We start from the raw sequence: 16,391 nt of genomic DNA, 5'->3' as shown, positions 1-16,391 counted from the left end.
GGATGCATGCTTTAATGTGAAACACAAGAGTGACTGTCATGATAAAATGTTTTCTTATTTTCCTTTCAACACTCCTGACTTGGGTTGATAGCTTTGGTATAGATTTTTTCAAGCCTTCGAAGTCGGTGATATGCTCCGATCATTTTGAAGAATTCATTCAGTGTGTGTCCATTTATTAAATATAGCTGTTCCAGTAATTTGGTAGAAAAACTCTTCGAAGAAAAAGAAATCGGTAAGTGATTTGCCATCAAAAACAATCAAACAAAAACGTGAGTGCATTTCTAATTTACTTTATTCACATTTGGTGAAATTTCTGATAATTTTGAATATGCTTAGAAGGTTTTAAAATGTTTACATGAATATTACATTGCGTTTTTCTACAAAATTTTATCTAAATTTAATTAATGTAAGTAAACAAATTCCTGTTGGAAAAATAAACAACTGCTATAATGCTAAACTTAGGTGGGAGTGAATAAATTTCTTAAAGATTTATTTAATAAGTGAATTCTTTACTAACTACTAAAAATCCAATTTTCTTATTGACTGTTATAATATATATATATATATATATATATATATATATATATATATATATATATATATATATATATATATATATATATATATATAATTCATGTATTTTATGAAAAGTGCTCTTAATTTGATAAATTGAATGCTATATATAAGAAATATATATATATATATATATATATATATATATATATATATATATATATATATATATATATATTTAAGTTTTGAAAACACATGTCATTTAGTTAAGTATATAAATGCAAGAGAATTGATTACTAAGCAAAATTATATGAATTCTGATTTCAGTGGAATGTACTCTGCTTCTTCCCAGACTATTACTTTTTCTGAAATAATCGACAAGATCAGCAATTTGCAAAATGAGCTACAAGAACTTCAGGATTCTATAAGAAAGAAAGAAATTCATTCCAGAAAATATTGGACTTTTTTAAAAATTTATTATTATTTATTTATTTATTTGTTTTCTATTTCTTTAACATATCAATCTTGAATTATAAAATTCTGTAAAAGCATAAAAGTGTTTGTTTCAACTACTCTTTATATCCTATTTTAATTCTCTCTCTCTCTCTCTATATATATATATATTTATTATGACCTTATGTTTTTGTTTTATTTTCTGATATTCATTCAACTTAATTTTTATCAATGTAACTTTAGCAAAAAAATTCATAAATATTCTGCTTTAAAAGTATATTGTTCAACATTATGTTTTTATTGGTAATAAAAAAAAAAATGTTGTTTAGTATCTAGGATGTTTCTGTTGAATAAAACTGATTTCATCATTTACATTGACATTCTTGTAATACTGTGTTTATATTATTTCTAAGTATCTAGAAAAATAGATGTTGATAAATAGTAAATAGTTTTTTTGAATTAGTGAGTGCATTAAAACATCCATTTGATCCTATTTTTCCCAAATAATTATCATATATATATATATATATATATATATATATATATATATATTGGGCCTAAGTGAAGATTAGTGTGCACCAGCCGATTGTCGCCAATATTGCAACCCATCGGATCCCTCTTATAGCAACCGTACTGCTGTTTTGTTTACTACTTTTTGCGATGGTTGAGTTGTACTTAAACTACAATTAAATTATGAAAAATGTTAAATTAGAAATATTAAAAAAATGTCGATTAAAGATTTTACTTTTGTTCTTTATTATAATTAAAATTTATTAAATAAAGAAATTTAAGCTTATAATTAAAAGTTATTTTCTTCTTTCTTTTTTTAATGTGAATACGAACAGAAAATATTTATTCTTTTGCAATTTTTAATTGTCAGTATTCGCTTTAAAAAAATCGTCTGCATTCTCACTTTCAAAGACAGCTGCAAATGGAATTCTTCGCAGTTATCGTAATTCTTTTGGTGTTATAACGGTTGGTTCCCTTCATAATTTGTTATGTCGGGATTATTTCGAACCTGTAGAATGGATGAAGGGCGAGTTAAATATGCATACATATATATTTTATGAGTTAATGAAATTAGGAAAGGATGCTTGTTTGAAATTTTGTATTGAAAATGGTTTGATATCGAACCGGCAGAATGGATGGAGGGTGAGTGGAATATATTTTTTTACAAGTTGATGAAGGTGGGGAAAGTATGTTTGTTTGAAATTTTGTATGGAGAATGTTCCGATTGCTTATTTCTCCGTTTTTTCTTTTCTCTTGGTTATGTACTGTTTCTGTTTTCCACACAGTCTTTATGTTCAATGTGCTAGCGAAGCTACTAGGTTCCCGCTCCCGCTGCTAGCGAAGCCGTAGGATGTTTTTTTAAGTTAAAAAATCCTGCCCGGTGCCTTCTACAGATGCCTTCGGCATCTGTAGAAGGCACCGGGCAGTATGAAAAAAAAAAAATGCTTATAAGTAAAAAGTTCTAATTAGATGGCGGGAAATAGTAACCGTAACTGTTCCGCGGAAGTATTTGTTTATTTTGTCCGCCATCTTTATTGGCGACTTGGCATTGTTGGCGCAGCTGGGTGCACACTAAAATTCACTTTTACCATATTTTGTAATGTGTAAATAAAAATTATGAAAATTTGATTTAGTTTGTTTTCCCTTAATGATTTCTACAAATTAAAATGAAATAACTGATTCATAAGTTGCATAGATTTTAAAAAAAGGTATCTATGCCTTTTATATTTCATAATTTGAAATTGTAAACCTAATTTATTCAATATATACTAATTTGAGTTTCATGTTCTTTCCTCTGAGCAAACATAAAACATCAAAGTCTCAATATTAATAAAAATAATTACATAAGAAAAAAATGTAATAATTTTATTAGTAAGCTTTAAAATATTAACTTATCTAAGAGTAATAATTATTTTTTAAAAGAACTATATTCATAAGATTCAACATTCAATAATATTTAAATAATATGTAAAAAAGAACATATGTAATTTTTCAAAAACACTGCCATACTCATTTCTCAAAATGTATCTTTTGGATAAAAAAGGAAGGGATATGTGAAAGGAAAGAATAAAGTGGCACCAAACGAATTAAAAAGCGATGGTAATTAATTATGCAAAAACAATAATTCCATTGAAAATACTAATTAAAATTTTAATATAAAAAATAAAATTATATAACTACGAAAATTTGGATTAAATAATTCAAAATAATATCTTTTTTTAAAAAATCAGAAGTTTTTAATAATTGATCGGCAGCGTAATATTTACAAAACGATGGTTTCATCAACGTTATCGACAGACATCACGACATGCGCAGAACGATTGAAAATTGAACAGAAGCGGTTTGTTAGGTACATGACACGTGACCGTGAATTGACCCCATTCCATACAGATCATTTTTAATTGCTCGTGACATGATTGACTTTGATTACATGTATTCTGTTTACTGTTGGCGCCATCTATTGGTAGAATATAGGACTAAAGTAAACATTTTAAAGAAATGACATATATTTTTAACTCACCTTTTCCAGAAAATGGTTCACTCTAATAAATAAATTAAATTAATAGTTTTGAGAAAAAAAATAAAATTTAAGAAGTAAGCTGAAACAGATAAATTAATTCAATCACACGTTACTTAAATTAGTAAATTAAGTATTAATTACAATTAATAAATTTTATATTTAATATTAAGTAATAATTTTTAATTAATAATATGATTGAAATAACAGATATTTGGAACGCATATTTAAAAATAACAATAGCAATATTATTTGTTATTCAAAAAATCGTGGATTATGCATCTCTACTGGAGTATCTTGCTGGTTTTATATAGTAAGTAGAGAAAACATTTCATTTTTAAATTTATCATGAATTAGTGCCAGAATTCAATTTTATTTGCTTTGTGGTAACCTGCTGAAATTGGTAATTGTAAGAAATTAAAGAGTCTGACTTCTGATTAGGGATGACGAATATTTTACGAGCGGTTATTACGTAACCACTATCCAAAAGTCACAAATACAAGTGATCAATAGTTTTCAAAGAGGGGTGTGATTCAAATCCTTGATACGATCTCACTGGTGGTATTTCAATTACAGGTTTTGGATCACGATAGAAAGTAATGTGCGGGTTGGGGTTCGAACTCGCAACGTTAGGGTTCATAGCCGAGTAACATAACCACTAGACAAAAGAGTACTCTCCTCTCCGGAAGTTGTTATCTGGCTTATAATGTTACCACTACAATAGTCCCCCACCAGTGAGTCGGTAGAGTTTATTGCGCCAGTTATGGCGAGCGACGAACGTGATTATCGCGCCAAGCGTTATGGCGAGCGACGAACGTTGTTATCGCGCCAAGTGTTATGGTGGGTGACGGCGAACGTGTGTGAGTGGTTGCTGCCGGTAGATGGAGCCACGACAGCTGAATGAAGGATGCGTTTATTCAGAACCAGGGTCACCAATGTGCGGGTTGAGGTTCGAACTCGCAACTTTAGGGTTCATAGCCGAGTAACATAACCACTTGACAAAAGAGTACTCTCTTCTCCGGAAGTTGTTATCTGGCTTATAATGTTACCACTACAGTAACAATCGATACGATATCACTGAAATTTGCCGGACAGGTGACTTCAGTGGAAAGTAACAATCGATACGATCTGTTGAATGGAAGCTCTCGAACATAACAGAAAAGGAGAAATCTGTGAACGGATTGAAAAGTGAACGGACCGGTTATTGGAATCATCGTATCACTGAATTGCATATCACTGAAATTTATCGGAGCGGTAACTTCACTGGAAAGTGTGAAGTCGTCGCTCCACTTCATGAGAGTAACCGGTCTTACTGGTATTCGTATGTGTTGATGCACTGTTCCATACAAATCGTTCTTAATTACTTGTGATTTGACTTTGCATATATTCCATTTACTGCTGGCGCCATCTATTGGCAGAATATAGAACTAAAGTAAACAATTTAAAGAAATGACATTTATATTTAATTCAAATTTTTCAGAAAATGGTTTACTCCAATACAAAAATTCAATAAATAGTTTTGAAAAAAAAAATTTAAGAAGTAAGCTGAAATAGATAAATTAATTCAATCACACGTTACGTAAATTAATAAATTAAGTATTAATTATAATTAATAAATTTTATATTTAATATTAAATAATAATTTTAAATTAATAATATGATTGAAATAACAAATATTTGGAACAAATATTTAAAAATAACAATAGCAAAATTATTTGTTATTCAAAAAATCGTGGATTATACATCTCTATCTGTAACTGAAAAATCTTTCAAACCTGTGTCAATCAATCAATCAAAAAATGATTCTGCTTACATTCAAGTCTTGTTTTGTTTGATAGTGCAAGAAATTGGCGGGAAGGGGACATGCCAATTAGAAATGTTTAGTTAATGAACGTCTAGTAAAAGTGTCTATTTGTACACTTTTAAAAGAAATCAACAAAATGTTAAGACGTAAGCTTTGATTAATTCTTATGTATATCAGATTTTAAAAAGGTCCTTTTTTTTTTGCTTCTACGTATCATAGAATTGCTAACATTGCTTTGTCGATGAATAATTTAAGTATGGTTTCATTGTAAAGTGAAATCAAATAAAAAGAAACAAATTTAATTTCGCTTTTTTTTTCAATATTTGCTATTGCTAATTTCTTCTGTGAATATCTTAAATAAAAGATTAGATAATTCACCATCCGAAAGTCATGATGCGTTCATCAATATAACATGAGGATGACAGCCAATGTTACATCTTATCCATGCTATATCGAATTCTAAATTTAGCATGTCACCACTTGAAGAATATAAAATTGTTGGCTTTACTACGTTTTCTTGCATGTCTAAGAAAACTAAGTTAATTTCATTATTCCAAAATTTTAATGTGAAAACAGCTTTGTTCTTTGTATCCTACTATCATTTATATAATTTATTAATGAATAATAAGAATAATTTCTGATTATTAAATTAGACACTGTTCAAATTAATTTTAAATCTACTTTTTGCTATTCATTTCTAATGATACAAATGAAAAGATCCAAGATTTAGTTCCTATTAAATAATTTTAAAATTTACTATGACTAGGAAATTAAAATTTTGCTATTAATTTGAATGTTGCATGATGATGAATTTTGTGATGGTTAATTAAATAAGTGAATTATTTCTATTTTATTTTATTATTTTTATTCATGCTCTAATCGTTTAGGAATACTTTTGAGATTAGATGTTCAATCCAAAATTTATGTTTACATTCTGCTGGTTCACACATATATGTTAGGGTTGGTGTGATATATTGTTTATTATTGATATAGTAGTGATAATTTATAGTGATCGTGGATTTATTAGTTGGTTATCCTGCTTAAATGTATGGAATGGATCTTTGGCATCTATAGGCATGCAAAATTTGCTAGTTCTAGTAATAAGTATTTACAGTGATCATGTGAGAAGTTATAAAGCTAGCAATACAATCAGTCAAAATAAATAAAAAAAAATTAATCAATGTTTTTTAATTTATTACTACTATCGAACCTATTTTTTCATCCTACACTCTGCAGTGAGCTGTCTCCTTCCTTTTAGTGAGTTGCAGTTATGACCAGAAATGATGACCTTTTAAATGATGATCACATGAAAAATTTTGAAATTCTGAAAGAATGTGAACTTTCCATACCAAATCATCAGAAGGCTATAGGTGTATTAAAAATTTCTTACTTGTTTCCTTAATTAATTGCCTAAACATAACAATGATACTGTATCTATAGTTCTGAATATTGATATTTTAGCACGTAAATGAAAGTGATGTGGGAAAATTGGGGACATGGAATATGCACTCAAGGAGGAATTTCTCAATGACAGATGTGTGCATAGAGCATTGCTTCATAGGAAGACTGATTGGCTTGAGATCAATTCACTTGCATACTGTATCTTTTGGTGGACACTATTCATATGAAAGTTTATCTGATGAATATTTGATAACTTAAAAAAAAAGTGTGTGTTACTCTCAATAATCTTTCTTAAAGAAATAAATTTTTTAAAATTCTGTACATTGTGTTGATTTTTTTAAAAATTATTATAAATGATTAATTTGAATAATGTTATGAGGTTTATTTGGCATTTTTGTATTCCTACTGAATGATATTATTTTTAAGACATTTGGCAGTACTGATCATTCAGATGTAGTGATGATTTTGGCTTGAATCTAAAGCAGTCACTATAATTGTCATCTACTGTAATAACCAATCAGAGTGATTGATAAATTTATTATATTGACTGATTATTAGCTGATTAATCAAATTGACTGTAATTTATATATCTGTAGAATATTGATTTTATTGTTGTTTGAATTATTTTTTAATTTTAGTCAATTATCATTTATATTAAAAAATAGAAGTAGGTTTATATTTTTTTGACATGTTATAAAATATACACAAAATACTATCTCTGTTTATAAATAACTTTTTTAGAGTAGAAGAAAAATTCATCAAGCAAGTATTTTTTTCATTAAAGTATAAACATGCAGTTCATTTTTTAAAAGCATTTTATTTAATTATTCACATTTAAGTATTTTTTAAATTTATTTTTGTATCTTGTAGTTCCTAGTGACAGTCCTAGTCCTGCTAGTGACATTTTTCATTCGGATAAAACCTTTTTGTCTTATTTTGCTTTTAACAAATTCAAAATTATTTGTCAGAAATAGAATGGCATATTTAAACAATAAGAAATCAGATTTAATAAAGTTAATGGGTTTTATATATAAATAAGAAATCAACACAATTGATTTATATAGATAGTGTTTTGTATTTTGAAACTGCAGACTAAAGAGGTGTTTTTAAAAAAATATCTTCATGTATAATAGTTGTCTACAAAATACAATAATATTCTTTAGATGTCTAGCAAACTTCTGCTGTCTTTTTTTTTTTTTTTTTCTTCATGGAAATAATGAATATGAGCAAACTTAGCACATTTGGATATCACTTAAGTTCTTTCTTGAAAATATTTTATATTTTATTTTCAAATCTATTATTTTTTCTGCTTGTAGATTGTCATTTATTTTAATCTAGTTTTAATGATTAGTTTTAATTTCAGTCTTCATGAACATTATACAGTCATGGAATTGGAAACTTCGTATTTTATCTACATTTTTTGATGCTGGATTGTAGCAAAAGTTTATATGCTGGAGTTTGCTAATATTTTCTTTTAGCTTAATTTTGATTTTGTATTTGGCACTGGATTTCCATAGAAACACAATTCTATGTTTTCTTCTTTGAATTTTGTCATTCTTGATATTGATTCTTTTTCTTTTATGTAAAAATTTTAAAATATTTTTGATATCTTGTTCATGTTTTTGTATAAATTGATTCATTTCACTGTTCATTTAAGAATATTTTACTTTTCTATGTTTGGCAAAATTTATTATTTTATAAAGTTCATTCTTTAATGTTCTAAGCCTGTGTCATGTTTGATTTCTTTCTGGTAGTGGGTCATTATTTGTTTCAAACAGATTTTAATAATTATTTTTGAGTTGAGTGTTCTTGAATATTATAAATAGAGAAAATCCTAATGCAGGGGAAAAAGTATTCTAATGTACTATATATTTCTTAAGTTTTCTGCCAGTGTACATGAGATTTATTGCTACAACTTTTATTAGTTAATCTGTGTCAAGATAGGCACATTTTTTAGTATGTATAGATTTATTATAATTTAAAAAAAAAAATACAGACATGTTTTTACTCCTCTAAATCCTGAACTCTTGTATTTGCTTTTTACTTTCCCCTTCACTTTTAATTTCCATAAACCTAGTGTCTCTTTGTAAATTTATTAAAATTTTAAGATTATTTCATGAAATTTTAAATAGTTTCATATCAAATACATATATAATTTAGAATCAATATGAAGTTAATGAAATGGTTATTGCTTGCAATTTCATTTAGCTGATAATTTAAACAATGTCACAAAGCTGATATGAAAATTTGCTAAATGTGTGTTTGTAGTAGTCCTTATAAATGTATGTAAAAAATAAAAACGAACAATAGTTAAAAAAGTAAATTTAGTCTTCCTTTTTTTTTTGTAGTATATTGGTTAATTGGTGTTTTTTTTTAAAATTTTTTTTAATTCCATGTTTATTTTATAGGTTTTTATTATATGCCATTTGTTCCATTTTATATTTTCTAGTTACCTTTGACACTCAACTGGTTAAGCAGAAATTTTAATTCTATTTAAAGCAATTTAAATCTCATTAATTTAATTATTTTTTCAACTAAGAAATGTTAAGTAAAATTGTGCTATTATTTATTGGTGTTATACCTGATTTGTTCAATGTGTGCGTAAGTCATTCTAATGGAGGGAAGTCCTAGGATATCATATTGTAATTAAAATGTAATTGTCTAATTCATTTTATCTTCTAACTTCTGTGGTATAACGTCACTTTTTTTATTGCTCATATAAACTACACAGATATTAAACAAAACGTTTTTTTCTTCATTTTCAACAATGCAACGAAATCATATGATTAAATATTTGATGAAAGAATGAAAATTTTGTTTCATTCGAACATTGTTAATTATTGTTGAAAATTATGCAAAAAAAAAAAAGGAAATTTATGTATGAATATTATAATTTTTATGTAAGTAAAATCTGCACAAAAATTTAATTTATATCATTAAAAAAATTTTGAATTTTAAAATGATGTAAAAAATATTCTCATGGAATAATATTTCCAAAAGTTATTGGGTAGAGACCCAAAATATTAATTTTTTTTTAAAATTAAAATTTCAAAAAAAAAATATATTCTTTTGGGTGCACGTTCTTATGCTCTTAAATATATTTGTGAAATTTGATTTTTGACGATGACGAAAGAGTTGATATTTTATCACTGAAAAATTTAGTAATAATATTGTAATTGAAATCCAATAAAATGTAAGCCAGCACTTAATATCAGATTAAATGGAAATAATAAGCCTCGCATGAATCCGAAGAAGCGCTGAAAAAATCTCTTTTGTGACATAATTATTTCATAATCTCATACATAATCTCAAATACAAAAGAAACATTTCGAAATTTCTATAGAAACAATTAATTTACAAAACCCTAAAAATTACGTTTTAAACTATATTAATGTGCCTCCCTGTGAAAAGGGGTTGTGCAAGCGAATGTGACGCATGAAGTAGCTAAGTCGTACTCTTGACCCTAGTTGGCGCTACTGAAAAACAAGAGACGCTCACTCGGCTTAAATCGCTGACAGATAATTGTTAGCGGGCTTGTAAAGTGCCATTAGTCACAACACAACAACAAATAATAAAACTTTTTTTACCTTTGCAAAATCACTTATCTTCATACTCTATTTTTAAATGTTGATATATTTTAGCTCAATTTTTTCCCCCCTGCGGTTCGGGACAGATCCATATAATAAGAGGATGCTTAGGAAGGAAAATTTCTTGAAAAAAAAAAAAACGAATTAAAATCAATACTTGTATCTAATTTCTTTAAAAAAAATGTTGAGATATCTACTTTAATTTTGTTGAGATATCTACTTTAAATTAAACAGTTTTTTTTTTCTTTAAATTGTTTATATTTTTATTGCATCGTAAAGTACACAGGATAGGGTTATATATGGAATAACACATAGCGAAAAGGCCTCCACGGCTTTGCTGACACATACGCACTCTATTGTCGAAATTTTCCATGACCATTTTGTATAAATGTGGCTGAATTTCGTTGATGCAGCGTTGAATTTCTTCCTTCAATGCACGTGTGCTTGTTGGTATAGACCTTTGATTTCGAATAACCCCATAAAAAGAAATCCAATGTTGTTATAACATATCATCTAGGGGACCATTTCTCAAATTTTCGCACCGTAGTCGCCAAATTTTCATTATTTTTGAAATATTATTCAACAGTGAAAACACGTTGTTCTATCGTGTAACACTCCATTTTTACTTACCCTAAACCATCAGCTGTCAAATGGTTAAAAAAAAAAAAAAAAAAAGGATTGCCAACATTTTAATGCACGAATGATGGCAAATTCAAATCTTGTGTTAATATTGGGGCACCCTTTAGAATAGTTTTTTTTTCCCTCCCTATCCATCCTCTTCTTAAACAAAGTAATGAAGGATATTCGCATTTATTTCTAGTTCTGATTGTATGATCTTCTTTGCCATATATAAATATATACAATGAACACTCTTATGAAGCATTCCCATATAGCATGAATTCGTATAATTCCATGAAGGAATTCTAATTGGCTTTCTTATAGCATGATAAAGTGTTTCGTATTAATCGCAAGATATTTTTTAAAAATATTTTCTTAATTATTACTATTATGTCTAAAAGCAAGTTATATTCTTGTCTGTTGTTTATATTTGAATTGTGAAGCTGAGAAAAAAAGACGTGACAATTTACTAGTAATACTAATAGTATACACATTTTACTAGTAATAGTATACACATTAATAAATGAGTGATATGTTTGAATTTGCATAAATTGATCAGAAAATTTGTGTCCCACACGCGCAAGACTTCCTATAATGCAGAACATATTTCCTTATTGTAGGAGAATCCATTACTCTGTGTAAAATAGATTTGGATCAAAATTTTCGAAGAAGGGCGTTGGCTTTTTGTTTTCTTTAAATATTCTTACTATTCGATGAACGATCATTTTAAAATCTTTAATCTGTTGATTATTTGAGAGTTGTAGGGTCTCCATTCTAATTATGGTCCAATAGTTTATTTATGAAATCTTAGAAGTAAACATACACTTACAATTAGAATAATGTTTTGAATGAAGGAAAGTATTGTACTTTATATTGTTTGGATCAATAAATGAAGTCCTGAAAATCATAACATTACTATTTTTATAGTTCCTCGTTTAGTCATATTTGGTAAAATATTCTTCATACTATAACGCATACAATTGAAATGCCCCGTTGTTTTATAACGAAAATGGATTGAGCTATAGCTGTTTAAAGTAAATAAAGATCAAATGAATGAATTGCCATCCGAGAAACATTAGTGCTCAAGCTTTCAAAACTTTAATTATCAGAAGTAAATGTAAAATATAAAACAAAACAATTTGAAACGCATTTTACAACATATTGTGCAAGCGTAGAATAAGTCAAATTAAGTAAAAGTATTTAAAATAAAGTATTGTAAAGAATGGTATTAGAACCAATATTTTTCGATAATTAAATCAAACTGAAAAACGTCTTTTTAACCCTTAAATGTATATTGTTGCCATCTGTCTACATCCATTTCCACTTAATTTTATTCAAAAGCCCGAGTGTGTCCGTTTCCGAATGCTCGTTCACAACCACAGACAATAAATAAATCATGCGTGAAAGAAAAAAGTTGACGTTACTTTTGGCGGGTAAGTTATATCGTTTTTTTACATTTGAATGTGATGGGTGAGAAACTTCAGTGAAGAGATAGTTTCTATTGTCGAAATCTATGTCTATAAAGGTGTGATCTATCTCATTGTTAAAGTATTATTTTTCATCTGTTATCAGGCAAGCTATCAACGTTTGACGTTGTATTTGACAATGATATTAGATTCAAGCTAGATTTTGAGGAAATACTGTATGTTAACAAAAATCCACATACAACTTTTTTCAAAATAAATATACCATATTATTACATGGATTTTTTTTTAATGTAAACTATTATTATTTTCCTATAATAAACGATTTTTTTTAAAAAAATTCAAAACAAATAATCATGCAATTATTGGTTAAAATGAAAAATTGAATGATAAGAGAAGCGTCTTTAAAGTGATTAAAAAACAAAATTGTAAGTTGTTTTGTTGAGGATTTCAGTTTTGGAACATTCTCTGTTTTTGATTTGATTTTGATTTTAACATTTAGAGTGCAAAATTACATTAATTTCCTTATATTATTTAGGTTTCCAGGTGTTTCTGTAGTGAAGAATCTAGATGAATGACGCGGTTTCGAAGTGTACTTTGATAGTGAAAACGTCTTCAGTGGCATCACATATTTCCTACAGACAGTGACAGCGATAAAATAGCGAAATCGTTTGGACATCCACAGATCTGGGGTGTTGGAAAGGAAGGCAAACCTTGGATGGAATCGAATGCCTCAAGATAGAAAAGAACGATTTGTAATATTGATGTGTTTTGAAACTTTTTTTATTTAAACTATATATTTTTATTTTTATTATGCATTTGTAAATGTTTTTGTTTACACACGTAAAACCGAAATTTTATTCTTTTGGCTGTTCGTGTTTCCAACAAGCAAATGTAGTAGTAAAACTTTTGATTCATACGAAGAAGCAACTCAAGTTTGTCATCTATTCATCAAGAAAATTGGTTTTACAAAACTTTAAAATTTCTTTTGCATGTTGAAACTAAATGAAAACTATGTGCTTGTAACATATGAACTAGAGCTTTTCAGGATGCTATGGTTTTGAAAAGTCAATTCTTTTATTGTTTACAGAATGGAGAAGCTTTGCACCAGTGATTTTTATAGCCAAGCGTTTCCACATCAAAATTCAAAGCCACATTTAGGGAATGATACGAAGAACAGACCATATGCATGTAGTATATGCAGTAAGTCTTTTACGCAGCAGTACAATTTGAAGGCACATTCACGCATGCATACGAAAGAAAATCCGTTTGTATGCCATATTTGTAATAAATTATTTTATCGGCAGCTACATTTAACGGCGCATTTACGGACGCATACAAAAGAAAAACCGTTTACATGCGATATTTGCAATAAATCATTTTCTGAGAATCAAAGTTTAAAAAAACACTTATGGACACATACGAATGAGAAACCTTACGCGTGTGACGTTTGTAATAGAACATTTTCCCAACTATCAAATTTAAAATCTCATTTGCGAAGTCATTCGAAAGAGAAACCTTTTGTTTGCAATATTTGCAATCAAGCATTTTCTTATAATCGTGGTTTAAAAGCACATTTAATAACTCATTCAAAAGAGAAACCGTATCTATGTGACGTATTCTGTGAGACAAGTATTGAACAGCACAAATTAAGGATAAATTTACAAACACATCCGAAAGAAAAACCGTTTGTATGTGACATTTGTAATAAAATGTTTTCTTTAAATGCGTTATTACAGAAACATTTACGTACGCATACGAAAGAAAGACCGTTTGCCTGTGATATTTGCAATAGAGCATTTTCTCAGCAGTATAATTTGAAAATACATTTACGAACGCATACGCAAGAAAAACCGTTTACTTGCGAACTTTGCAATAAAGCATTTGCTGTGCAGGCTTCTTTAATGGCACACTTACGGACGCATACGAAAGAAAAACCATTCGAATGCAACATTTGTAATAAAGCATTTTCTTTGGATCGATCTTTAAAAACACATTTACGAACGCATACGAATGAGAAGCCTTACGCGTGTGTCATTTGTAATAAAACATTTTCACAGCACCAGAATTTAAAAACGCATTTACGGACGCATACAAAAGATAAACCGTTTGTATGTAATATTTGTAATAAAGCTTTTTCTCAGAATCGGAGTTTAAAAAGGCATTTACTGACTCATACAAAAGAGAAACCGCATGTAAACAACATTTGTAATGAAACTATTTCTCTGCCTCAAATTTAAAAAATATATTTACGGACACAAAAGAAACAGAAATCGTTTATCTGTGATAAGCATTATAAAGTTGGTTAAAGTCTCTGAGTATGGCAGAATCATTAACGGGTGCATACAAAAGATGAATTATTGTTGCTATATATATATATATATAAAACTTTTTTTTGGTTTGCTTTATTTAATTACATTTGCAAATGCATACAAAAGAAAGACCTATTGGAATGAAACATTTGAAATAAAGTATTTTCTCTGAATTAGACTTCATAAACACATTTTTGTAAGTATACAATGAGAAATTGTATCTAAGCAACATTTGTAATTAATTGTTTTCTCATCAGTTGCTTTTAAAACTTATTTACAGATGCATACAGAAGAAGGAACTAAAAGCTTCTGGTATTTATTATTTTTTAAAAATTGATATTCTTCTTCTAACAAACTTCTGGTTTTTAAATGCTAATAAAAGCCAAGGAGATTGAAAGAGCCATAACCTGTGAAATTTAGTGGAAGGTGTTATAGCAAGCTTGTGACAAATGCGACTTAAGGTCTTTTTCTTTAAAAAAAATATTTATAAATCGTTTGTACAGTATGTATGATAACATTTTAAATAAAATGATTTATAAATTATTCAGCTTTGATTTCTTATCTTGATAAGGAAATTGCTATCAATTCAATACAGCTTCCTTCACTGTTTAGAAAATTTTTATGCAATAAAAAATGCAAATAAAAAATTATCTTGATTAATTCTATCTGAAGACTAAAAAATTCATTTACTTAATATGACAATAAATATAAACAATAGTTTTTCCTAGAGTATATTTACCCTATAGTATAATTTCTGCTAACACACACAAAAGAATACATTTTTATTAAAATATTCCTGGAAAATGCTACATAATTCAGTCTGATTTAAATATTTTGCATTCCACAATTCTTATTATCAATTTGATCAAAATACTCACAAATTTTTCAAAACAAATATATTTCATATTCAGACTGTAATTAATTCATTTTGATTAAATAATGCATGTTTCATGGTTCAATTTATTCAAAAACATATTTGATCATCAGACATAAAGATTTGTTTGTATTAGATAATGAATTTTTCATAGTTAATATGATCAAAAATATATTTGATATTCAGACATAAAAAATTTAATTATTTCTTTATATTTATCATAATTTTCATTTTTCATCTTTTCTGCCAAATCATTAAGAATATTTATGATGGTTATTTTTTTTTTATATAAAATTTACCATAGATATTTTTTAGTACTTTGAAAATTTTTTGCTTCCTACTTCCCTTGGAGTAGGATCGCTTATCACTACTCAAATTTTCTTAACAATCTTATATAGTTTATAGGTGTCGATTTTATGATCCAGAAAACTTAGTCTATGCATTTAAAACAAATCTATGGCATTAAAATGGAATATTTATCACTTCCGATTATTCTATCTTCGTTCATAAACGCTTTATTTCCTACCATTCACTGTAATTAATACCTCTTCTATAATGCTGCCAAATTATAGATACCAAACGCCTCAATTTATATATAAATCTCTCACATCTATTTAATCCTTTACTTATATATTTTAAGAAATTTCTGACTTTTTCTCCATACGTAAATATTGCTTTCAAATCTTGAAAAGAGATATTGTAGAATGATTAAATTAGGATTTAAGCTTACTGAATAATTCACCCACAGTTACACACTGTCATGTGGTTTGATTTACAACAAGTAACACAGGAGCTTCAGCGCTTGCAACTTTTTCTATAAGTGCGCTCTTTTGGTAGTTTTTTTTTTACTGTATTTCCGATTTAATCTTTTAAGACAA

General features: G+C 27.7%; 1 protein-coding gene across 3 annotated transcripts; it reads left to right on the top strand.

Annotated features, from left to right (window-relative positions):
* The first annotated feature begins 5,303 nt into the window (after nt 1-5,303).
* LOC129972837 (zinc finger protein OZF-like) lies at nt 5,304-15,182 on the top strand. 3 transcript variants are annotated; one of them, XM_056087130.1, is made up of 4 exons: nt 5,304-5,443; nt 6,556-6,669; nt 6,759-6,963; nt 12,866-15,182. In XM_056087130.1, the coding sequence occupies exon 4, from the start codon at nt 13,419-13,421 to the stop codon at nt 14,565-14,567; it is 1,149 nt and encodes a 382-aa protein (XP_055943105.1). In that variant the 5' UTR covers nt 5,304-5,443; nt 6,556-6,669; nt 6,759-6,963; nt 12,866-13,418; the 3' UTR covers nt 14,568-15,182. The 3 variants fall into 3 exon arrangements, with proteins under 3 accessions (XP_055943105.1, XP_055943104.1, XP_055943103.1); XM_056087129.1 differs by lacking the exon at nt 6,556-6,669; XM_056087128.1 differs by lacking the exons at nt 6,556-6,669; nt 6,759-6,963.
* The last annotated feature ends 1,209 nt before the right edge of the window (nt 15,183-16,391 follow it).

This window comes from Argiope bruennichi, chromosome 6, assembly GCF_947563725.1.
Source record: "Argiope bruennichi chromosome 6, qqArgBrue1.1, whole genome shotgun sequence".
NCBI classification, from domain to species: Eukaryota; Metazoa; Arthropoda; class Arachnida; order Araneae; family Araneidae; genus Argiope; species Argiope bruennichi.
The sequence above is the reverse complement of the archived record's forward strand: the minus strand, read 5'-3'. Positions and strand labels throughout refer to the sequence as shown.